Source organism: Homarus americanus, unplaced genomic scaffold (genome assembly GCF_018991925.1).
Source record: "Homarus americanus isolate GMGI-L3 unplaced genomic scaffold, GMGI_Hamer_2.0 scaffold25013, whole genome shotgun sequence".
Classification (NCBI taxonomy): Eukaryota; Metazoa; Arthropoda; class Malacostraca; order Decapoda; family Nephropidae; genus Homarus; species Homarus americanus.
In genome coordinates, this window is record NW_024722158.1 from 5,730,216 (window position 1) to 5,757,819 (window position 27,604).

Below are 27,604 nucleotides of genomic sequence, written 5' to 3' on the forward strand. Positions count from 1 at the left end.
GGAACCTTTGGTTTAAAGTAACAGTTGACCCATCAGTTGTTATTTTGGCACTTAAGCTGAGTTTACAAAGATAACTATTTTTTCTTCATAAGGGTATGATTTATGTAATTTTCCCTCGTAGCTTCCTTTATAAATCCTCAGATGTGTTTAGTATTTAAGCCAGTTTGATTGAAATCAAGAAATTTTTGAGGGTGATGATGTACTAGTGGGATTCCTTTTGAACAGTTTAAGTTGATCCTTTCATGAATTATGTTTTAACTTTCTTATTTGTGATAAATTTTTTTTTATCCACATAGCTATAATGATATGTTTGTACAGTGTCACAAATATTGTGTGGTAATGTGCGATGGGTGTTTTTCCTGTGTGTCTCAGCTTGGTGGGGGTGTTGAAGACAACAAACTTGAACTTGCAGCTAACACAAGTAGTAAACCACCATGGTCTGGCAGCTTGGGATCCACAGCTCCAGAAGACAGTGATGATTTTTTCAATTCTGTTATTAGTAATCAGGTCAGTACTTGGTAGTTTATCCAAATACAGTACAGTGCAGTATATTAATGTGCAGTTATTGACAGATTTTGAAGATTATATCAACTTTATATTTCATGATAGTCTTAGAAAAGAGACTTGTGTTTTACATTGCATATACTGTATAGTATATTGCTTAAGCTCATTTTAAAGTAATGCAACAGTATAATAGGATAGGTAAAGCTAAAAATTGAAAGATGTGTTTGTTTAACACTTATCCCTCCATACGTCTTGCAGGCAACTGTTTGGCAACCTTATGCCATTAAAACATGACATTGAATGAAAATGTGGAGACCTCTCTTACCTTCATTTGATTGTCCATGACTAATTACCTAAAATCACTACTGCTGTTAAAAATATTATATACACTAATGCATGCATGTGCACACATGCACAAAGTCATCTACATTGGCCAGAATTGAGGTAATGGGATGTAAAAACCTGAGTTTAGTGTACAGTATATGATGTACTGTAATTTGTTCTGGAGACTATTATTGGCATCCACAGTAGGTGTATAAGAACACTCAGGATGAATCATTACTATAAAATATTAAAGAAATTATGAGGATGCAGAGTAAGATGTAAACAATGGTAAGCATGGACTACTGCCAACTACAGTACAGTGCTGCTGTATTGATCAGCTGCTTCTGAAGTTGCAGTGCTTTTGAATGGTGGATGAATTATTGGATGATTCGTGAAAGATAATAATTCCTTATTTGTTTCTGATATTGGATGTTTTTAGTTTTTAAATTTTTGGGTAACTGAGGTCCTGCTGTGTGTGCCTTCATGCATATGGTAAAATTTGCCATTATATTTAGGATACTATTTATTATCAGAACACGAGTAAAGCATAACTTAACCAATAAGCAGTGGCCTTCGAAGCATAGTAGAAGTAACATTGTCAAAATAAAACTAGAGGAACTTCTTAATGTAGAATACTGTAAAACTAAGTACAGTTATAAACACATCTAAATACAGTATATAACAGAGAGAGTGATGTTGCATGTAAAGAGAAAATGTTTACCTGATTTTTTGCATTGTCAGAATGACTATGAATACTATGAATATTCTATACAGTATTGCACTTGGCTGGCTCCCATTAAGATCAACAAAATATTGACCAGGTGCACAAAAATGATGTTGCCTAATGGATTGTGTTAAAATAGAGTCAGTCAGTTATGTCATTATAGTGCAGTTTTACTTTTGATAATATTCTCATTCGTCAATGTGATAAACTTACATTTTATCAGTTTTACCCTCCAGTAAATGCCCTAATGTGACTTTAATGATATTACCAAAGAAAATGCACGCTAAGATGTATAATTCTTTCCTTAGGGTACATCAAAAGCAGTAAGCCGCACCTCCTCACAAGTAGTGTCTCCCAGCAAGAGTTCAGTTGGGGGCTGGGATGAGTGGGATGACCAGCAATCTTCAGGTAAGTTCTTTTGATATAATAATCCTGCCAAATTGCCCAAAACAATTTTATTTCAAATGTATTAAACTAATTGCTTAGTTAAACTACATTAAATGGGTCGTAAACTATATGAGGATACAATGAATAGTAAAACCTCATGTATACATATACTTACCAAACCTCAAGGAACTCAGTGATTCTACCTGTTTAGATGCTCTTTGATAAGCCAAGTTTAAACTAAATGTGGCCAGAATGCATGTAAAATCTGGATGACTTACCCATTTACAATCCAACTGTGCATGTATGGCCTGGAGTAGTTAGCTTGCTCTTTTCTCCTGTGGTGTAGGGTCATCAGGTAGTGACAGGATCAAGTTGAGTAGAGGAGATAGTGGCTCAGGTGGGTTAGTAGGGGTACTGCTGCAAGCTGGAGTCACAGATTGAGTTCGTGTGTTGTGTTGTCAGGGGCACCATTTTCAAGACTTTTCAATATCTCCAACTGGGTCCTTCATATTATCAGTTTCTTGGGCTTTTTTTTTATGAATTCTTTACTGGATGAAGAATTTGAAGAATTATACATGGCAGCAAGAAGAAATTAAGTATGAATACACCAAATGTGTACATATAACAGGTTGCATGTGTAAAATGGCCCACAAGATGTTTTCCCATGACACATTATACATGGAAAAGTTGGAAAGTGCACTGCTCACCCACGTATGAGATGTCAACATGCATTGTGTGTGCAGCTCACATCATATAATTGATCATCAATATGTGTTTTAAAATCTTAAAACCATACCAACAAATAATTCATAATACAGTATGAGTAAATTTTTACAGATGTTTATAGAGTAAAAAGTAATTACTGTACTCCTTTACTTTAGGTGGCAGCATCATTGGTGGATTAAATTTGTTTCCACATCCCTGTGTATGCTTGTGTTTGCATCCACACTCCTGTTAACTGTATGGCTCTGTGTGTGGCATGGCATTAGGGTACAAACCAATAAGAGATTAATGTGACTCCACTTATATTTTAGGAAACTATGTAAAATATTATGTGTAATCATCTTTTATTTCTTGTGTTTCAGAGGTTACCATTAGTAGTAGCAAAGCAGATGAGCAGCGTAGACAACGGGAAGAAAAAAAGCTACAAAGGCAGAAAGACATTGAGGCAAAACGAGCAGCTCGTGCTGGCCCTATGAAACTAGGAGCTAAGAAACTCTGAAAAACAGTTGGAATAAATTATCTCCAGCCAGTTGTTCTGCTTGATAGTAAGTGTAGATGATAATTGTACAGTAGTTGCAAGAACATATTAAAAAAGGTAGACATTATTTATTTGTGTGTATACAACATGGATGCATTGAAAATTTGATATTTCACAAAGAAATTTCATTTGTGAAGTTTATTTATTTCTTATTCACCTCTCTCTGGCTTTAAGTTGTCCCCCGTAAAAAAAAAAAAAAAAATCTGCATTTAAAATAGAGTTTAGAGAATCTTTACACATTCCTTAGTGAGGGTCTCTAGTAAAATGCTTACTACTTTCATGATGTTTTTAGCATTTTGCTTTTCCATTATGCGGCTGATGTAGTAGTTGTTTGTCTATGTTACATGAACTTAATCTGTTGAAATGTGACAAATAGGATGATAGCCAGAGGAATGAAACAGTACAGTTGCATATAGAGTAAGGGTTATAAAAAAGTAACACGACAATGATTTAAAGTTTGTTCAGATAACAGGAGTGGAGCGTGAGTACAGTATGTTCAAGGAATGCAGACTATGAGTAGGAAGTATGAAGTCTTCTTGAACTCATTCTTTTCTCTTAACATCCTTACTCTTATATAGGTAATAAGACACAAGTTGATAGACCGGCTAATACTCCAACCTTGATTTCCTAGAAATAAAATAAACAAATAATATATCTTGAGAACTGTCTGTTGATTGGCAATAATTTTAGTATAGCTGCTTTCTGGTATTGGGAAAGTAATGTGATAAACCAAAGTAAACTGTTGAAAGTATTGTACTGTACAGTACTTTACATTATGAAATTTAAATTGTTTTTATTTAGTGTACATATTTTGTTTTTACCAAAGAGGGAATTTTTTTTACATTTATTTGGCTTGAGTGGTTCCTTATCGTGATGTCATATTTCATGCAAGACTTCTTCATAAGTGCATAAAGAAGAACTGATTTTATTATTCATTGTAAAAATTAATGAATTGTAGTGAAAAATCTCATCATGTAGATAAAGTCATTGTACTGTATACAGTAAAATGAAACTCTCATGGATGAGTTATAGAAGAGCTTATGCCATGGCACAGGTCTCATAGTTGTCTCTTGTTGTTGATGTTACTGTAATAGTTGTTTACCTTTCACCATTCGTATTTCAGTAAACATTATTAAAGATACAGGGGACAACACCAATGTACAGTCACGAACAAAAGTCTTGTCGCCTTTTCTGCTGCTCCACAAACCCCGAGATTCTGACTTGTGCATTTAAGCATTTATGGACAGAATAATGCATCAGTGTCTATTGCTTCGGGTTCACGAATCTGAATCCCGGGATTTGTGGAGCAGCAGAAGAGGTGACATGACTTTTGTTCGTGACTACATTACAGGTGAACAACAATATTGTTTTTAGAGAGCACCTGTTGTTAGTTATGAAAGAGGCTTTTACTTAAGGAGTATTTTTATATTGGTTTTGGTTCTTATTCCTATAATGTGGGTATTACATTGCTTATGGATAGAAGGTTACTTATATTGTTCATCTCAATTATTATATATTCATTTCTCTATCATGATGACTATCTTTAATGTGCAATGGAAGCTGGAAGTCATACACATTGTGCTGACACATGCATATATACAGTATACAGTAAATTCCACCTATTCTGCAAGGTTTCATTCTTGTTTTGCTCAAAATTAAATTGGTGTAATGGTCAGGATCCCCAAATATTTCTCTAAAGTTGAGATAAATCCCCAAATAAGGTTCTATTTTCATATAATAAATAAATTAAACCTGAAAAATATATAATTTAAGAATAAACTTGCCTCCAAAATTATGAAAACCCTTCAATAACTTGAGTATGAATGTATGGGTGTTATGACAGAACTATGGCACCACTTCTGCTCACCCCTGGTCTGCCATGTCAGGTTTACCTTTATGTGAATGACACAGTTCTTCACCACAAAATCATTGCTGTTTTCAAACAAAGTAAATAAAACTCAAGTATTGGATGATAGGTAATAGAAAATGGAAATATCTTAAGTGGAACTGAAACTACAATCAATACATTAGGTTCTGACAATCTCTGTGTGCTAAATCAACAAGGGTTGGGGTTTTGAGCTAATTTACTGGTGTGTAGTGTTGTATTTAGCTCCCTCCAACAAACCAATCAAAAGCATTAAATTTAATTGATATACAGTAAGTTCTCGCTTAACGTCGGGGTTACGTTCCTGAAAACGCGACGTTATACGAAACAACATTAAGCGGATCAATTTTCTCCATAAGAAATAGATAAAATACGGGAGTTACGTTCCTGAGCCTCCCTTTGCCCTATGAAATACATTACATATACATAAATTCAAAGCTCCTTGTGTGATGCCTGGTGAGGTGTTTGTATGTATTACTATAGTCACAATCATTGAGATTTTATAAGAGAAAATTTTAAAACTCCTCTACATGACAGAAAATAATATGAATCCAGACATCATATATTTTGCACAAGAGATAAAAAAATTTAGTTCCTTAAGTACTGTACATGTTTTTTCAACTTATTTTTCAGTAGATATAGTAACTTTCTTCATTTACTCATTTACTTGCACACACCATCCTAAATACATATTATGAAAAAGGTAAATGAAATATTTGTCCTAAGGGAGAGGGTGATGTGCCGTAAAAAGTAGTTCTTAACGACGTAAACGACCGAGTCACCGGGATGTTAAACGAATTTTGGGTCTCTAAAGTTTAGCGACATAGTACCGAAACAACGTTAAGCAGGCCAATGTTAAGCGAGGACTATACTGTATACCTTTTATTTATTATTGTCTGGGTTTTTCAAGTGCAGTATAGGAAAAATTGGTGAGAAAGTTCAAGAAAATAGAATAGTTTTCATCAGATGCTGTAAGTGAAGTAATTATTCACTATTGCATTATTAATCTTTATTTCAGCATCATACCACATTATATTTCTTAGTCATGACTATGTATAAGAAGAAGTGTAGATACTTGTATCTATAACAATGTGTGCTGGATTCAGTTTATGGTTGTGAATTATGTACTATTCAGCTAACTTTCAGGGTATAATCACTTTTTAAATCATTATGAAGCTTGAATTGGTTACTGCCAGTTGATATTATAATTTCTCCATAAGAAACTTTGCAATGTATTTTAAATATTTTTCAGTGTACAGTGTCATAAAAAAAATTTCAAATCTTGTTCCACAGTTCAATGGGCTGTGAATCATTATTTCACAAATTACAAATCTGCAGACTAAGCAGGATGTGCTGTAGTCACTGAGAAATTGTACAGTATGTGGGTCTGTGAGAATGAATTTTTGTATAAAATATGAGAGGTGCTTCTATGTTGCTCTTTATTTTGGTCATCCTGCAAGATCTGTAGGAAAGGCCTTGTAAAAGTTAAGAAACTATTATAGTACAGCTACAGTATATTGTTTCACACACATGCACACTTCAAGTAGAGTGAAAAGACAAAATTTCACCTCACAGTTCACTTAAGATTTTGTTAATTTTGCGTTGGGAACAGGCGGTTGTTTGGTTCCTGAAAGCTAATTTCACGTAGAAATAATGTTACTACAGGGGTTGTTAGCTTCCAAATCCCCTCCACACAGGCCTAGTTTTGCTAAGATTTCACTTCCAATCAAGGAAATAAAGTATTGTTCGTAAATCCGAGGAAGCGTTTGTACATAGCAAGTTGGGTTCTTGGAGGCTTATTTGTAACATTGTAGTGTTGTGGCCCAAATGTTCATTATCCAGGGTGATCCTGTATATTGCCGAAGACCCTACTTTCTGGTTGTATTACCAATTATGTAATAATACAAAGGGTTGAGGCTCCCATACATACTGAAGAGTGAGCATGAAAAGTACTGCACAGTGCAATACTGTACTGTACTGTACTGTACTCTACTGTACTGTACAGTATTGAAAAAAAGAGAGATATATGAGAAATAGTATTTTTAAGATTGTTTTAATGCTAAAGAACATTTAATAGACCATAATAACCTTTAGAAGATAATTTTGAAGATAAATCGGTTAATATTCGTTTTTATTCCAATAGGTACAGTATTTCAGATTTTTTACCATTTTCGCTAGGATACTTTTTAGGTTTGGTTAAGTCAGGTCAGGTCAGGCAAATTAAAAAACACCAAAATACAGTACACTAGAAAAATAATATCACATACAGGGTACCAATTGGGGAAATTGAGGTAAAAACTAATTTTTACCGATAAATTGAATGAAATTGTGTAACTTGGGGAGGTTGAAACCATAAGCTGGAATCTCTTTAGTTACTGTATAGTCTTCACATGGGAGGCTGATAAGATATCAAAGGAAAAAGTACTTCCTTTAATAATTGGGGTAGATGATTTATATATAAGTACAGTGTTTATGTTCATATGATTATTTGACAATACATAATACCCTTTAGAGACTTTGGTAACTGGTTCTTTGTATTCAGGACCTTTAAAGAGTTCATGATTTTGGGGTGAGTATTTTTTATTCATGTTCATACTTAAACTGATATTGTAGTGTTGTGCTGTTAGACTGAACCTGCACTGTTTGTGTTGAAGTTTTGCACTTTATTAACTCTTTTTGTCAGAACTTGGATAACTTTTTCTATGCTCTCTCATCATTATTTTTTTATTTTTTTACTGAACCTTAAAATTAGTGAATCATATAATGTAGTGCACTCATATTTAGTGTTCATTCTGGGTGTGTAGAAGAAAGCTCATCTAATATGTTATGAGTTCTCTTAATACTTTTAAAAAAAAATAGGATGAAGTTGGTGCTGTTACTCTATTGATTAAGGACAACTCAGTAACACTAACTAAACATACTGTCAATAGGTGGGTGGTGCATGTTACCTCTCACCATTGACTTGGCTCACACCTTATACAGTATAAGGCACAGTAAAGAAGTCTGTACTGTACTTTATTCACCTTAAAACATGTTATTGCTTCTGTAGTGTTAGATAGGCTGTAAGGTTCAGGCTCGGATAGGTATGAAAAGATGAATTCAGTAAGCCCTTGTTATTTGCGAGGATTAGGTTCCAAGGAATGGCGCAAATAGGCAAAACCGCAAATAGCAACTTGTACTACATTAGTGCACTACTGTATACCTGTATCAAACAACCGACCAGCTGCAGCACCACTCATCCCCTCCTTTAACTTGTCTAATAATTCAATTTTCTTTGTCAGGATCTTCACTGACTTCTGCCTTTTACATTTCACTCCACTAGCATCACTAGCACTGACACTAGGCATTCTTTTAGGGGCCATTTCACACAAAAACACTAAATTTTGAGAGTACAACACGAGATGCTGTGTGTGGTGACTCATTGTGCTGTGGGAAAAAGTTTGCAAGCTAGCCACCATCTGCGGTAAAGTTTTGAGAGTACAACACGAGATGCTGTGTGTGGTGACTTGTTGTGCAGTGAGAAAAAGCTTGCAGGCTAGCCACCATAGCCACCATCTGCTTATCGCGAATCGCAAACCCGCAAATGGGAAGGGTCTACTGTATTTAAATTAAAGGCTTCACTTATATTGTACAAGATTGAAAATTGACTTCGGACATAGTCATATCAAATATATACTGTACATTACTTGAGAAAACTGCATAAAGAGGAGTGTTGACAGATGTGGAAATATATGCAGGGGCATTTATTTATAATATAAGGATTGTTATGTTTAGTGACATGTAAATTTCATTTGTGTACAAAAGTTAATTTGAATCACTTCCAGTTGTGTTGATATACCTGTACTCTACATTACGGTACTTTTTATTTTGTATGTTCTTTTGATGGTACATTACTGATTATGATGAAATTATCATAAGGAGAAGACATACAGTCATTTAAAAGTTGATCCTGATACATTTTAATTTGTTTTAATTTGGTGATGCCATCACTGAATCCTTAAGCACAAGAATGTTCTAGTGATTTAACATTTCTCTGTGTTATTGAATGTAAAAGTGATAGAATTTAATGTCAGGGGATTGATATTTTTCACCCCAAATCATTTGTTTTCTTTTAAGAAATGTAATTTTTTTTTTTCGGGGAATAGCCCACCCGGGCACAGGTCATTGACCAACATCGTGGCCAAATCCAGGTCGTAAATCGAAAATGCGAAAATAATACATAGAAAATCTAAAAAGGTGTGTCTTTTTCTTCTCAGCACCACAAAAATGTCATTTTTAAGCTTGCTAGCCATTTTAAAGGGAATTACAAACAAAAATTTTGTCAGTACACAGCGCAATCACTAACGTCGGGACTCGAAAATACGTAATTTGAAAAAAAAATTGGTATGACTGGGGAAGTCGTATGTCCTGGTGGTCGTAACTTGAAAATATTGTGTGTAGTAGAAGCATTCCCAAAGATGAACTTCTGTCAGACAAGGATAAATTAATTAACTTTATCATTAACTTCTATCAGTTAACTTAACTTTATCAAAATTTTATCTAAAATGCACCAACCCTTGTGCCCGGTGAATGAGCATCCATACTGTACAGCACAGTACTGTACTGCACACCTTCGCACTTGTTGTGTTTATTTGATATGCAGAATTCTAATTATTTAAAAAAAATTTCAAGTAAAATATGATTTCCTTTTGCATACTGTAATAGTAACATGCTTTACATGTACAGGGTGCCCCGGGTTATGAACGGGTTCTGTTCCTGTGGACGTTCTTAAGTTGAAAATGTACGTACTGTAAGTCGAAATACATGCTATGTCCTTACCGTACTTAAAGAACAATGTTTAAAATCCCACTATATCATAGCCTAAGTCGTTATATACATCTGAAATCACTAAATTTAAGAGGAAAGAAAAAAATAGAATGACAAAATACAGCAAATGAAAGAATAAAAATAAATCATCAGGTAAATAAAATACTTGTACTGTAAATTTAAAGTTTAACCTCGTTCGTATCGGTGGGTGTGCGTAAGTCAGGGACTGCCTGTAATGAAAAAAAAACAACATAAATAATTTACAATTACCCCGGTACTTGCTCTACAGACTTACTCATAACAAAATTAACAAAGAAGTAGTGTGCCAAACTGCCTGAAATTCAGGTATTCAAACTATTCATTGGCTATTTTTTTGGAATACAGTACATTTGCAGGTTATAATCTTATTTAATCCACCCAAAAATTCATCTAAGCAAATTGGTCACAGACTAGTTTACTTTATTGAAAAAAATATTAATTAGTAATTGTTTAAAAATCAAGATAACTTAATTGAAAAAAATAAAAGAAAATCAACTTGGCTTAAACAGTTAAAATTGAAAGTTAATAGCCCCATGCCTGGCTTTTGTATGAATTAGTTGAGTATTTGGAGGTTTTAGTGTTTATTATTTGCTAGATAGGATAATTATGAGGTAATACCTGTATATCATTCTTTAGCCTGTTAGAGACTACAATAATATTAATACTTCACGGTGTTTTTTACTTTGAAATCATTATTGAAATAATATTTCTTCTCATCACTAATATTTCTTATGAGTAGATCTGACATTTTGTTTGTTACCCTTGTAAAGATTTATGCATCCAGTGCAAGGTTGATGTTTATGTGACATGTTGGTATGGTTGATAATCTGAAAATGCCACAGAATTTATTTATCCATCCTCATTGATTTGTGTGTATGTGAATAATGGTTGGAAGTGTGCTTCCTGAATGACACTTGTCCTGAGAGAACAGCTTGCCTGTGTTACTGATACTTTGTATAGTTTTTTAAATACTTTTGTTGTGCATTATGTTGAAAACTGTAATAAGACACAACTGGATTTTTTATGGTGTACATACATGAATTATATTTTATAAGCTTAATAAAGTTGCTAAAAAACACTGTATTTTGTGTGAGTAAATTTATTATTTTTGCCCTGTCCAGTCCTACTACAGTACAGTATTCAGTATATTTAAAAAAAAAAAAAAAATCCTTTCAGTTTGGAGATCTCGCAAACATGTCTTCTTAATGTTTTTTCTATCGTATCATAGGCCTTCACTCATAGTATCCTACATCTGTCAACCTCTCATTCAGTATCTCATCACTAAGTATCTATTGTACTGTACTGGGGCCGAATACTCAAAATGTCTCATCAGTTACGTAGAGTAGCAGACATACGGTACTGTTACAGACTGCTTCCAGTGCCATAAATTTCTGATACTCAAAATTTAATTTTGGGTCTGTAAGCAGTCATTAAATTTCATTGAATTCAATTTCAATTGTTTATTCCTTGATAGAGGAAGCGGGATCCTAGTGCTGTCACTAGGTACCCCTGTACAATAACACCAGAAACATCTGGCAAGTGTCACAAGTATATACAGTATAAATATATATTATAAAGGGGCTTACTAAAGCCTGAGGAAGGAAGGATATTCCTTTAACACATTATCAATGTTATTTATATAATATCTGGCCAGTATGGGGAGGATCATTGTGTCTCCGTCAGGGGGTCGTGGAGTGGTAGTCCAGCAGGCGTCACGGAAGCGTTGTGTGTGGGGACATCTTAGGAGGTAGTGGATAAGAGTTCGGCTGTCGGGTCTTCTGCATAATGCACAAGAGCGTTGCTCAGGGGATGCGGGGATACCAATCTCCCAAGCAAAGTCATACCCAATGATGATGCGGGCAGCAATCACGTCCCTTTTCCTCGACCCTTTCCCATAGACATACAAGAGGTCAGGAAGTTTACAGAGGACATCGTACCAGGTGGGCGGGGAGTCCAGGGGGATGGCTGCTTCCCGAGCTTCTATCTGTTTGCGGCTAATTTGGGTCCTAAGATGTAAAAGTGTTTGAGGAACAACGTAGTCAGGTGTGGCCTTGTTGCAGCCAATCTTGGCAAGGCCATCTGCTGCCTCATTCCCCAAGATACCGACATGACTGGGTATCCATAGGAATGTCACAGGACGGCCTGCATCCTGAAGTGTGGATGTTAACCCTCGTATTCGGAGGATGAGGTCCTTATTTTCCCCTGATCCAAATGCGATCCCGTCGAGAGCAGACCTGGAATCACAGCAGACAAGCAAAGGGCAGAAACCATCTGCTTCTTCCTCAGCGAGAAGGGCAGCAAGGAGGGCTATTGGTTCAGCAGGAGTGGAGGAGGCTCAGGGGCATCAGGACGGGAGATGTAGACACCAGCCCCGGCCTGACCGCGGGGTCAACAGAGCCATCAGTGTAGAGGACAACCCTACCTAGGGACCAGTGGGCGATCCTGGAGAGGTGGTATTTCCGTAGAATAACAGAGTTCACGTGGGATTTCGGAAGCGGTCCACCGAGGGCAATCACTTCAGGTTGAAAATCCAGCCAGGGAGAAGGAGACAAACCAACAGCAGGGGTAATTTCATTCTTGTAAATTTTTATTTAAACTCTTTTTCTTTTATAGCGTAAAAAGAGAAAACATTTTTTATGGGTAGCTTTTTTACTTTTTTAATTATTGTGTAATACAGAAATTATTTTTCTTTATCCTCTTCGCCACTGACCGGCCTATCTATCTATCTATCTATCTGTCTATCTATCTATCTATCTATCTATCTATTTCAAATCAGCGGTAACCACCCAGTAAGGTACGGTAACTACCATTATTGTAGTTGGTGAGGTTGTTGGTCTGTATTTTTGCACGTAAGGTTTCCTGAGTTAAAAGTTTAATTAATTTCAAAAATATTATATTATTGTTAGTAATTAGTATTGTATTATTGTTAGTAATTAGTATTGTATTATTGTTAGTAATTAGTATTATATTATTGTTAATAAATCAGTAATGTTGGCAGCCCTCGGCGGAAAGAGCCTACATTTGAAAATCCGAGTTGGCAACTCAGGAAAGAGGGGCTATACAGAGCGGCAATTGGCCAGAGAAGAGCAGTTCACGAGGAGACTTTGTGGGGGTAGGTGCTGCCGGTCGTCTCTTTGACCAGAAGGCCGGTGTTCTTGAAATATATGGTAAGTTTTATTTTTAATTTATTTCGGTGGTAAAGGTCGATGTATTAACACAGATGTATTTATTATTTGTTTTTTGTACCAAGTGATATATTTTAAATGGAAATAATTTAAACGTACCTTTAAAAGACTTGAAAATACACAAGGCTCGAGTTAATGAACAAGCAGAAGTTAATGGTCGTTAACAATTACATTGACTAGTTACAATAGAGAATACTTCACTATTTTTGGCTTATTCTTTTATTTAAATTAATGAAATATGGTTTAGTTATGGTCACCGTGAAGACTGTTAATATTTAAGTAAAGTTTTATTTAAGTATCGATCATACTTGAATTTTGGGTCTCAAGTTACAGGAATTATTTTACACAAGTATTAAAAGTATGTTACTCGTAAGCTTTTTTCATTTACTTACAGATGATGGATCCAATTGGCTGTTACTGTTGTGTTAAAGACCAGTTTGCTGCATCAGTGGTCGTCAGCGTGGGTAGTGCAGCACCACCGTACTTATTGAGGTTAGAAAGTTTGTTCTATAGCAAAATGTCAAGTCTGCTTCACTTTAAACTTTGCCGCTGGGGTAAGAGGCGGTCGAACGCATCTAGATATTATTGGCAAATATACGGAGTATGTACTGGCTCTTGTTGGCAAGTACTGCACATGTACTGTCTGTTACACTGTTGGCAAGTCCTGGGCATGTATTGGCTGTTGCACTGTGGGCATGTACTGGCTCTACTACCCAATGTTGGCAAGTACTGTGCTGTAGTCACAAAAGAGCTCACACTTGGTGCCGTCACGATAGATTGTTCCTACCATTCACAACTCGCTGCAAAAAAAATTACCTGAAGTTTTCTGGACTTGTCATTAATCTTAAACTGTGGCGTCTGCTAGTTAGGAACACGAAACTAAGTAATGCCCTATTATGTTTATTAACTTGTATTAAGTCGCACCTTGCTTGCCTATAAGCTGGACAATAGCATGAACCAATTGGCTTTACTTTACACAATATGCCAATCTCTCGGTGACCTATACAGTACTGTAATTATTCACACGTCACCCGTTTCAATATAATAGGAGTTTAATGTAATTTTTCAGACATTGGGGGACGTTTTGTTTGTTTATGCATCTGTACAAAAAGATTTGCGCTCAGAAAACTCATTGTATAACTCTTTAACACTGGAAGCTCGCCATCACTTTATGTACCCATATGGTTTAGTTTCGGCCAATACACGGCCGACTGTTTTAACCATCCTCAACCTTTACATCTCATTTGGAGATTTCAACCAGGGGGCAAAGATGGTCAAATTAATTTTAAAGGTTTCCCATACTTTAAGGGGTATCTCTAAAACGGTTACCCCCAATTCAAGGTCAAAATCTATTAACTCCAGAGTACACAGGATAAATTACGAGGGCATATTGGCCGAAAATGTAATTTTATCAACTTTAGTTTGATAATTTTTTCAATACTTCACTGAGAACATGTCATTGTTGTCACTCAAACCACATGAAGGTTTGCATCCTATTGTGAACACTATTTAAATGCTCGTCTTGCCCTGATCTGAGTGTGTAACTATCTTAGTCTTGGGTCTGATATGCCCACACGTAGAAAGCTTTAGGGGCTTTGAATTGCCCTCATTAGGAATCAGATTGGCTGTCTTACTCAGTCTTTCTCAGTGGGTTTGATCTGGAGTATACAGTATATTTTATCACAGTTTACTGGCTGTTATTCAGCATGGTGTCCGCATTACTGTCAGTGTAATTTCATTCCTCCAGTCACCCATAATGCTGTTGTGTATTAATGCCTGTAAACTGGCTTGGTTTAACTGCAATTCTGTTACCTATAAATACTGCCAACAAGGATTCTCTTGCATTTAGTTTAATTTTCCACCATTCATATTCAAAATCCTTCTTCCACCAACAAGTACCTTCACCTGGCTAGCTCTAAGGTCCTGTCTAGCATTAATACAGTTACTGGATCACTCGTTAAGTTACACACAGTAACTGGCATCAACCTTGGCATTCTTGACTTACTTGCTTGCATCTACAGTGTAGTTGTCCAGTACGTTGTTCCCAGTACAATTAATATACTTGTATTCCATATAAACTTTATATGTAGTGGAGAATGTGGTTTACTTATGTTACAAATGGTGGAAATTAGTTTTTTTAATATTTTATTAAAATTTACAAGGAACTTTATGTAGTTGTAAAGAATTACTAATTGATGTTCTGGGTTGACGCCATGTTGAGGATTGTAGTCGTTGGGATAACTCGTAATTGTCAATGTTAGGGCCTTAAAATTTGAACTTGGTTCTGATTGTCACTTTTGTTTATTAATGTTGCAGCATTCTTACAAGAACTTGGAGGAAGGTGTTGAATGTTGCTATGCCTTACTCTTACCAACAGCTCTTTGAATGTAAAACCTTTTTCACTAACATATACCTTGCATTATGTTCATCAACAATCTAGTACTATAAAACATTGTAGGGGGCAGTTAACCAGTATAGTCAGGGGTTTGTTATACACTGTAGCCAAGCTTATCACTGATTGTACTAATAGGTAGAGCTACAGTAAAATAAGGTTGCGTAACATTGCGTTTTTCTCCACTTTTCATATTAAGTTGTGCTTGCTGTGTAATGCTTCATTTATTCAGTAAACTAGTAGATAGGTGTCCCTTGATATACAACAGTTTTATTCTTGGGAATGTGTTCATTAAGTGGAAGTAATTTGTATATTGGGGTTATGCTCCTGTGAGGGAAAAACTTTATTCATACACAGATAAAAGTGGCATCAAAATGGTGTTTATTCATAGTTTGCTTGTGTAGTGTAGACATGTGTTGAAACTGTTTATCAGACATGTTTTGTATATTGGGGGATACCTGCATTGATGCAGCATGTACTGTACTGTAAAATAGTAGTGTAGGTATACTATTTAATTGTTTATTACAGAGTTGTAACAATTATTCATTCTAGGATGATGACTTGAAGATGGAGGATCCACTCAGTTTTCTCCTGGTGAAATGACCCTTACTGCACTGCACTGCACCAGAAACACCAGTCCAGGTAATATCAGGAGTTTCTTCACTAAACTCAGTCCAGTAATTGTAACCCATGGACTACCTTGTCTAGTTGACTCGTAAATGTCAATAAAGTATTAGTACAGTACAATATTAGGGATGCACCAACTAATTGATATGAATTGCAGATATCAATATTTTGTGGAATTGGTATTGGTAAACAAATTAATAGCTGATGTCATTTTGCCATCTGTTTTGGGTCAAGAAATTACTCGGTAAAATGTTATTAACGGCAAAATACATAATTAGGAAACCATTTATGGTCTGTTTACTTAAGGAAATGTCGCACTCGGATGCGGTTCATTATACGGTAGTTTTGTGATGGATAACATGGCAGTATCCTCTGGGCAGGTCTGTCTACAGTACTTAATTATATGGTAATGAATATATTATCAGGCCAGACAAAGTAGCTTTTATTTATTCTGAAGAGAAAAATAATCTGGTAAAGACTGTTGCTGACGAGAAAGATTGTTTTATATATTATGGCATCTTGGAAGTACGTTAGATATTTTATTTACCAATATTATCCAAATTAGAACTAAGAATGACCCAGTACAGTATTAACTTCTAATGAATGACAAACAGTAGGTCTTCGAGGCTAGAGAGGAGTTTTTGATAACAATTAAAGATAAAACCCTTTAAATATATTTTATTAGAGAATGAGTAAATAATGATTAAATGTTCCACAATAAGTCTTAAACACTAGAAAAAAAGTTGCCATTTAATTAACATTAGTCGGTACTTTTTATTATACAGTACAAGTATACATTTAATGTAGACAATGTACAGTAGCTAAAACAACTCTGTACAGGTGGGGGTCTATATGCTCCAAAATTTTACGTGGGACTAGTGACAGCCCTCGTATGCCAATATTTATTGTCCATGGTCTGGTAGTGTTTCCCACAAAGTATGCACAGATGGTTTTTAGCTATTGTACAAGGTATTCTTCCTGGATGGTTGCAGCTACCAACAGCCTTTAAATTATTTACCTGTAAATAGTGGCCTCAATCAGTGAGTTGTTAGTGTTGTGTTGGGTAGACTTAAATGCTGCACTTGTGTAATTTAAAACCCAGCTGCTCTTACTGAAGTTGATGCATTTGTGGATGGGCGAGACATTATATAATATAGCGACTTTAACAGTTTTACCTGCTTGATAAAATTGACCTAAATTATAGCATTAACTTTAAATCTGGCGGCAGAATATTGAGTGTTGAATCTGGTTCTGTGAATATCCTTAATGGTGCATCACTAATATATTTGATAGTTCTTCAATTACTGTACTAAATTAAGTGGATTAATGTGGTACTTCCATAGAGGATAAAACCTTCAGTTTAGGGTGATGTTATACAATACTGTATTAGGATAAATTAGTACTTGGAAAATATCTTGCTTGAAACCTTTCACAGGTACAGTACTGTATTAACTTTACTTTTACAATTAACTTTTTACAACTTCAAAATTGTTTAATACAAAACTTGAAACTAAAGAAATAATTTTTGCTCATTAATGCTTGACTTGGTAAATTCAGAAATGTAGATGGAATTGTGTACAGTATAATAATACGTGCATGAAAAGTTACCTACCTACCTACCGTGTGTACACTAATAATAAATTGCTACTTAGCAACGTTCACTTTCAATATACAATACTGTACTGTACCCAGTTGTAGAATCATATGAATATTACGAGAAATGTGATTGGCCAACTCGCAAGAAGTTCATTGTTGTAGATTTAGTGAAAAGTAGTTATTCACAAAAATTCCTAAAGCAGTCATTGAAAGAACATAAAAACATAATGATAAAACAATGAACCAAAGATACAGGTTTATTGTAGTTGTGACTCGTCAATAACTTATGGTTAAACTAAACTTGCATGTAAGAAAGTTGTGATAGCTTATAGTTTTGTAAATATGATCCTTAACTTGTACAGATTCTTGGCAGTATATCAAGAATCATTAGGTGAAGGATTGTAATTAACAAATTTAGTTTTTTTTATATAATGGGTTCTGTACATTTAGTCCGTGTTAAGGGAATTTGTTTGAAACACTACAGTACATTTAGTCTTTGCCAGACTTAAAATATATTTCTGGTTAAAAAATCATTATTAATTTTAAACTTTACTTTGTACAGATGTTATTCTGAACATTGTGGTGGCTGCCCCTGGGCTGCCCCTGTGCTGCCCCTGGACTGCCCGTGCTGGCCGCTGCCCCTGGACTGCCCCTGTGCTGCCCCTTGCCTGCCCCTGTGCTGCCCCTTGCCTGCCCCTGTGCTGGCCGCTGCCCTTGGAATGACCCTGTGCTGGCCGCTGCCCCTGTGCTGCCCCTGCGCTGCAGAAAAATTTTTAATATCATTAAGTCTACTTTAATAAATGTCTAAATGTCACTACAAGTATTCATTAACCTTTTTCCCTGCTTTCACACTTTGAACTTTTACAGAAAATTAAGTTCAGCTTCAGATTTTGAAGCAAAATACTTTATAAAGCATTAGAAAAATCTTGTACAGTATACAAAATAATATACAAATGAAAAAAAAAAATATATATATATATATATATATAAATATATATAAATAAATTAAATATATATAAATAAATTAAATATATATATTTAAATATATATAAATAAATTAAATATATATATTTAAATATATATAAATAAATTAAATATATATAAATAAATTAAATATATATAAATAAATTAAATATATATAAATAAATTAAATATAAAATATAACAATATGAAAAAAAGTAAAAAATATGAAAAACAGCGAAAACTATACAAATATATGAAAAAAGTATAAAAACTATGGAAAAACAGCAAAAAAATCAGTAAAAATGCCCAAAAAATGGAAAAAATTGCCATTTTTTATGAAAAAATGGCAAAATTTGAGCAAAAAATGGCCCAAAAATTCACTTTTTTTACCCTTAAGTCGATTGCAGTGTTTGCCATTGCCAGGAGTAAATTTGAAAAAATTTGGTAAAGAATAATCGGAAGAGTGCCCGGAGAAAAGCCTCTTCAAATTATCATTCCCCAACAAAAAAGGGGTACAAGCCCATCTGTCTACCTGGACATGGGGAGAATAATCCATAGGCACCTCACTGGCCCACAGTTACTCTCCCCATGTCCAGGTAGTCTGTTGTGGCTGATGATAAACAAAAACAGAGGTGCCAAGCTGGAGCTCATGAAAATGGCAAGCATTTTTTACCCCTAAAACCATACAATTTATTATTACTCGAAATTTACCCAGGAATAACTTTGGCCACATTTATAAACAATAAATTTTTGGACTTAGAATATTTTTTAAACTGATTTTTTGGACTTAGAATATTTTTGGACTGAATTTTTTGACTTAGAATATTTTTTGAACTTGGAATATTTATAAACAATGAATTTTTGGACTTAGAATATTTTTTAAACTGAATTTTTGGACTTAGAATATTTTTTGAACTTGGAATATTTATAAACAATGAATTTTTGGACTTTAAATATTTTTTGGAGTTAGCATATTTTTGGACTTCGAAATATATTACTGTTAAGCACATCTAGACCTTAATAGATAAATAGAAAAATATTTGGAGTAATCAGATTTAAAACATCAAAATAACTCTGACATTTTGGTGCTGCTGCAGTATATACTGTACCCTCGTTAAATCGGATTGTTGTGATTTGGACTTTGGCTTAATTCATGTTTTCTTTTAAATTAAACAATTTGAATCTGGAACTACAGAGTGGTTCGAAAAGTTGCCTTGGCTGCCATACACAATATTCTATTCATAATTATTGTGCAAATATAGATATTTTTAAAATGTACAATGAAAGACAAAACTCGTGTCGAGAAATTTAGTCATAACATATGCCGAAGGGCTAAACTTTTGGTGCGCTCTGCCTTGTAGTAGGGCTCTCATAACGTTTCACGAGTTATATTTAATCTTCGGACAAAACCGCAACACGACTTTTGTCTTTAATTGTACATACAATAATACAGTAAATAATAGAGTAATAAATAAATAATGTGAGGTGAGATCGTAAAATGTAGATGATATTCCAAAAGTGTAATGGCCACACTGGTAAATTAAGTAAAAACCCTCATTGCAGAACTAAAAGACAAAATTTTAGAGCTCGTTTGACTATAGTGCATTTTTTCCCAGCTGAGAAGAGATGCCCCACCCCATCCTCAAGAGTTACAGCGATTGTCCCATTTTTATATGAATTAACTGTTAAACTCTGGTAGCAAATTGACACTTTCGGAGGATGCATTTAATATGTACAGAACTTATTTTTACCCACACTAAGACAAATTACGTGTCAGTAATACAACATTATGCAAAAACTAACCTTTCAAAATATCAGAATTACATTGAAGTATTATACGGCCTCTGAAAGTTGATGGATGAGTGTGACAGACTGGGGGGGTAGGGGGGGGGGTAAGCTTGGCCACTCCAGCTGTCAGCAGAGGCGGGAAAAATGAAGTTGCTCGCAGTCATATTTCCCGCCTCTGTTGACGGCCGTGTAATATTTCAATGTGATTCTGATCTTTTAAAATGTTAGCTTTTGCATAATGTAGTATTACTAATATGTAATTTGTCTTAGCATGCCTTATTATGGGTAAAATAAGTACCTAAACATATTAAATGCATCCTCCGAAAGCGTCAATTTGCTACCAGAGTTTAACAGTTAATTCATGTATACAAATACTTCTGATAAACTTCCTACATGCTCATGTTTGAAATAATAAATGTTTGTATCTTTATATAATTGGGCTAAATATCTTTCTCGTCAGGAACTGTCATCCCAACGATTATGAATAAACTCATTTAGAAATACATCATTACTTAAGGATGAAATCAGACAGATTTGCATGAGTCAATCAGCAGTACCTCTTGAGGAGGAGGCGGGGCACCTCTTTTCAGCTGGGAAAAAACGCACAATAGGTCCCTTTTCTGCCAACTAACACAACAAAACAAGGGAGAAACACATAGAACAAAGGAATCAGTCTCCTGAGTTAGGTAGGGTGGGGATTAGGGATAAATCTTCTTGATGGCAGCAGTGGACCCCAGACCTGATCCTGAATGCTATTACACTTTCTGAATATCATCTATATATTATCAGTTCACCTCACAGTTCTTACATTTATTTATGACTATATTACAGTATTTATTTTATTATTACTGTACTGTTTGTACTTTAAAAAAATATTTGTTTGCACAATAATTATAAATAGAGTATTTTATGTGGCAGACAAGGCATGGTAACTGAGTATGTTTGTAGCTTGGAATAATGAGGAACAATCTGAACAAACTGAACAGAAAACGAAGGAATAATTTAACACAAAAATTGAAAAATTGTCGAATAATATCAAAATATTCTGAACTCGGTTAATTTGCATTTTCAGTAATTCTGTAGACCACAAACTGCACTATACCCTCATTGATTCGTCAAAAAGAGACTCTGGATCACTCGAATTACTGAAAATACAAATTAACTGAGTTCAGAATATTTTGATATTATTTGACAATTTCTCAATTTTTGTTTTCAATTACTGTATTCTTTCATTTTCTGTTCAGTTTGTTCAGATTGTTCCTCATTATTCCAAGCTACAATCATACTCAGTTACTACAGTAGCACCAACATTTCGCTACAACCTCTCCTCATGTCATTCTTTGCCGCCACAACCCCTCCACATTCATTCATGTTTCTCTTGACCCAGTTAGTTTCCTCCTTCTCTCCACAAGCCTGAACCATGTCAGTTTAGCCTCCAGGTACTGTACTTCTCTCTGTTGCCACCCATCTTCCACATCTCACACAATATTATTTTCTCTTTTTATCTCTCTTTCCATTTCATCATTCCCGCCACAAATCTTATCAACCACACTCAACGGAACATCTTTTATTATGCCCCAGCATCTTGGTACACTGCTCCTCACTCTGTCACTGGCTGTTTCCTAGCCTCTCAACTCAGAAGAAAATGCTTCCTTTACGTACATTCAGTTCCTTCACAATTCCCACTCTCTCCTTCTTGGAACATCCACCTTCTTCCTCTCCCCCCTATCTTTAAGTAACATGTCACACACACACACACACACACGCACGCACTCACAAGCATCCTTAACAAGCAACCTGTTCTAATTTCCTGACAAAAATGTAGCCAATCTGGGTTTCTGTGTCACCTGACTTAGGCCTACAAGGTCAGCCTACTTGCCCTCTTCAACACATGTTGCATACCACCTTCAGTATTCCTCATTCCAAAGCCTTTCCCACCATGCAAACCTTCATAGCCCAGCGCGACAAATTTAGAAAATAAAAATAGATTGCTTTAATGGAGATCACTACACTATGAACTGTATCCCCTAAAACAACATTAACTGGCCTGACTACAACAGAATAATTGCCGCATAAGTCAATCAACAGATTTTAGAGCAACATTAAATGACACCGAACTAATGATATTAAATTCCTTAACGAACAATAAATCATATATACGGTTTAGTTTAACAGAAATTGGAAAGATATGTAAAGTACCAGAACAGTTCAACAGTCTCACCAAATCATATTAATTCTAAAGTCCTTGAAAACACAAAAGGAAACTGAATACATGTATATATTTTTATCAAATCACATTGTGATGACATTCTGAGTCCAGGTAAATTTAAAAGAAAAATTTAGCCAAATTATACATGGATAAAAAGTGAGAAATAAAGGTGTTCTGGTTTATAATTAAAAGAAGACAAATTGTCAATCTTCCAGAGCTACAGCTAAACACCTCAGTTTACAAGTCCATTCAATATTTACCTCCACCTCACACTGGCTCACACTGCAACAGATTAACACCTGTGATGAAACAAAATTATTATCAGGGAAAACCTCAAAATATTTCCATACACCAGACCACTTTAAATAGATAGATAGATAATTTATTCAGTAAACTTATCATAAAGTTTACAATTGGTTCAACGTGCATATAGCCAATGCAGGTATACTGTACACTTCAGCATGTATATAGACAATGCAGTACTGTATAGGGAAAATACTGTACAGGTACACAATAAGTGATGCTGTATTATATAACACATGAATCTTTACTACAGAACAGAACAATTTGTGTCAGACCTCAGGTTAGCTACTCTATATATATATAAAACCTTGGATTTAGAGACAAACAGGAGAGCACGTGTGTGAGGCCACAGTCTGGGTACAGTTGGGTCATGCGATGCCAGGACAAGTTGCAAATAAGGAAGCTACAGGTACCTTCTTTATCACTTAGTCACTGGTTAAGGATCATCCCTCCCCCATATGTGTAAAAATGGAACATGTAACTTCTGCTGATGATGACTACCATCCCTACAGCTAACTTCTGCAGGTGATGGCTGCCATTTGAGAGTTAAGAATGTAATCCATCCTCATGTACTCAGTGAGGATTATAGAGGAACAGTCCTTAGTGTTCCTGACCGGCACCTGATAATGGGTGAACCACATCAAGGACATAATAAAAAAATGGCTTTGTTATAAACCGTAAAGTGCCATTGAGGACATCTGTGTTGACAGCTGATACAGAGCTGTGACCTTCTGAATACTGCCAAGTTAAACCTTTTAAGGAAGGTCTTCACTCCCTGCAGTAGTTTGTAACAGGATGATCCAGGTGGGTCAGACCTGCACACAAACTACCACACTAACACCACCGACTTAACACCAAAATATTTATCATTGGTCATGACTGTCACCTCAGAGATCCACTACATCCTCAGACAATAATAATTCTGGGCTTTTCCACAATAAAGGCCAAGGAATGTACAGTAATAGTTTGTTATCTGACAGAGGGAAGATGGAGTGGCAAGAGAAGGTCACCTAATAGAAGTGTGATCAAGACTCAATCATCAGTAAATTACTGGCATAAATGTTGAAGCTCACTATGGCTGAGTCAACATTAAATTATGATTCACCTTTGTTTAAGTTAACGTAACAACATCGTAACTACCAGTAATGAGCCGTTTGGGCAGTTGGTCTGTTCTTTGCTTTGTCCTTCATTGTCCGGTGTTAATACTATACAGTATAGGAGGAAACTGTAGCATTGTACCCGGAGAAAACCAGCCATGTTTGATAGTGAGGGTAACATCTGTCCCAGGTTGGGGAATGAACCCAGGACACAGTGATGCACCACTAAAGATATACAACTCCTGATATGTGAGAGACAATCACCAGTGTTTTGGTATAAAAACAATAAACACTATTGATTCTTCTAAAGTGGTCTAGTTGCTGAATATATTGGACATTTTCCCTGTTAATATTTGTATTCCAGGTATTAATCACATGCATTGTCAACTCAGTGTTGCCTATCATGGTTAGTACATTAGTTCTGTCTACAGTACATATTAGAGAGATATACTGTAGACAGATGGACAGAAGGATGTAGAGAGATAGACTGATAGATATATCATATTTCTCACCATATAAGACATAATTTTAACCAAACAAATGTCTCCATAATTCACCCTACATCAAGTAAAACTGTATACATACATATATACACCAAGCCAAGCTGTGTTATTGTTATTTTTCAACTTGTATTTTCAGGTTAATACTACGTATATGTAATTTTATTAATTTATTTTTTACTGTTACAGTGTATATGCAGCTGCAGTCATTCATACACTGTATAAAATACATTTTTACCATAAGGTCAAAAATAAAGAAAAGAAAATTTTTTACTTCCGCAGGAGTCAGCCCACGATCGTGTGAGGGGGGAGCACACCCCAGTCTCCTGCGTCCTTAGTGAAACAATTGTCAAATGGCAATGCAATATTTTCTTTCCTTTTATTTATTATTATTATTATTTTTATTCATTCCTCACATTTACAGAGGAATAAATTAGACCACAGAGGGATAAAGACGCCTCACATATCCACAGATATTTTAAATTCAATGCCGTGGTTGTGTGAAATGGTTTGCAGAGTAAAAACCGTGAATATCAGGAATCCGTGGATGGGAAATCCTCGGTTGGAAGAGCCAACTGTACTGTACAGGTTATGGAACACATTGCAATTTTTCTCATGTAAATGTTTGTTCCTTTGGTTCAAGTGAACTTTCTTGGGACTATAAACCTTTCATGCTATATCAGTGGTTGCCTTTAATATGGTGAGAAATACAGTACAGTAGTATAGATAGATAGATAGACTGAAAATTAGACAGAAAGATAGAACAAAATCATCACCACCATCCAAATCATACAGCCATTTTCCACACCATCTCTTGCACTATGTCTTGTCAGGTTCTTAACTCTAAGATTATTTCTTACAACCTCTCCCCATGTCATTCTAGGCCTACCTACCACTGGCTCTCCTTCTCACCACATTTAGGTTCAGGCACCACTTAACCCAGCCGGTCTCATCCATTCTCTCCACACACCTGATCTCAGTCTACTTATACTTAAATCTTAGCCGATACTCTCACTACCCAGCCGTCCTCTTAGCTCTGAACGGGGATTCTTTTCTTTCAGCGTCAGAGTACACATCCACCCCACCATTCTTATTTCAGCTCATTAAAGACTGCATATGTCATCCTCTTTAACTACCCATGTTTTCACAGATATAAACACCACACTTCTCACACCAGTTGTATATATTCTTCCTTTCATGTGATGGGAAAGTCCTCTAACTGACAATAAAGACAACAGTTTCCTAATCTTCCTCCAGCCACTTCTGACTCTTGAAATAGAACAGCAACCCCACCAGCACTGATCATGTCATCCAGGCAGCAAAACTCATCCATGACTCACAACACAGCAGCCTTCAGCACCCCCTCCAGCACTGATCATATCACCCAGGCAGCAGCACTCATCCATGACTCATAACATAGCAGCCTTCAGCACCCCTTCCAGCACTGATCACATCACCCAGGCAGCAAAACTCACCCATGACTCACAACACAGCAGCCGTCAGCACCCTCTCCAGCACTGATCATGTCATCCAGGCAGCAAAACTCATCCATGACTCAAAACACAGCAGCCTTCAGCACCCCCTCCAGCACTGATCATGTCACCCAGGCAACAGCACTCATCCATGACTCAAAACACAGCAGCCTTCAGCACCCCTTCCAGCACTGATCATGTCACCCAGGCAACAGCACTCATCCATGACTCAAAACACAGCAGCCTTCAGCACCCCTTCCAGCACTGATCACATCACCCAGGCAGTAGAACTCATCCGCACAGTCTAGGGATAATCTTCAGTGTTGAGTTTCTTCAGTCTTGCCGTGGAAACATATTTACCTGCACACACACATCACTTACAGTCAGCAGCATCTTGCAGTCTACCAGCCACTCACTGTACCTCTTGTGTACCCACCTTCCTCACTCACTGTACCTCTTGTGTACCCACCTTCCTCACTCACTGTACCTCTTGTGTACCCACCTTCCTCACTCACTGTACCTCTTGTGTACCCACCTTCCTCACCTCACACTCACTGTACCTCTTGTGTACCCACCTTCCTCACTCACTGTACCTCTTGTGTACCCCTTCCTCACTCACTGTACCTCTTGTGTACCCACCTTCCTCACTCACTGTACCTCTTGTGTACCCACCTTCCTCACTCACTGTACCTCTTGTGTACCCACCTTCCTCACTCACTGTACCTCATGTGTACTCACCTTCCTCACTCACTGTCAATATCTTTATTACTGATAGCATAGATATAGATAAGACAAATACTTGTATAGATAAAGACAGTCTGACAGATGATATAGATACCAAACAGACAGACTGACTGACATACAGGTATTGAAAGACTGAGAGAAAGACAGACAGTTAGACATACCTAGAAAAACTGAGATATAGACAGATACAGCAGAGAAAAACACAGACAGACATAAAGACATACCTGTAACAGTGTCTCCATGGTCCAGTTGTTAATTTCTCAATGTTTAGTTGTTAACTCATCTGTAACAAACAAACAAAAACATTTAATATACACAACATTTTATGATAAAATTATGTCCATAAATTAATAGTCATTCAGTACAGAATTTGTTTGTTTTATGCAAGTTTGGTTTATGTGAACTTTCTTGGGACTGTAAGCCTTTCATACTTGTCATTTTTGCCTTAATATTCCCAGCTAAATTAGTGGTACATTAATACAGTAGTTTAGACAGACAGACAGATAGATTGGGTGATACAGACATAGAGACATGAAAATAGATACTGACAGAAATGGATAAATATACTGTACAGTAGGGTCAAGATATGTCGCGAGATAGGGTCCAACGATGTTCACTGTATACTAAATCACAATACTGTATATAATTACATGTAATCAATGGGGAATATAGGGTTAGATTCTGGAGGCCAATAAAAGTGACTAAACATGACATAAAATGACACTGACTAAAGTTAGTAGAATATAAATTGCATTGTTGGAATCCTTGCAAGATAGCAAATAATTTGAATATAGACAT

General features: G+C 35.8%; 1 protein-coding gene across 4 annotated transcripts in view; it reads left to right on the forward strand.

Moving 5' to 3' along the window:
• LOC121862164 (N-terminal kinase-like protein) overlaps nucleotides 1-18,347 on the forward strand; it is a 30,612-nt gene extending 12,265 nt beyond the window's left edge. For 2 of the 4 annotated variants that reach the window (XR_006088179.1, XR_006088177.1), the window contains 7 exons: nucleotides 373-507; nucleotides 1,861-1,960; nucleotides 3,025-3,207; nucleotides 12,929-13,097; nucleotides 13,510-13,607; nucleotides 16,060-16,149; nucleotides 18,293-18,347. Coding sequence is in view for 1 of the 4 variants with exons in the window: in XM_042360238.1 (XP_042216172.1) it covers nucleotides 373-507; nucleotides 1,861-1,960; nucleotides 3,025-3,161 (372 nt within the window). In the remaining 3 variants the exon portion in view is untranslated. Of the gene's footprint in view, nucleotides 1-372; nucleotides 508-1,860; nucleotides 1,961-3,024; nucleotides 9,221-12,916; nucleotides 13,098-13,509; nucleotides 13,608-16,059; nucleotides 16,150-18,292 lie in introns of those variants that run through there. The other 2 variants (XR_006088178.1, XM_042360238.1) reach the window with 2 other exon arrangements.
• Nucleotides 18,348-27,604: the final 9,257 nt, after the last annotated feature.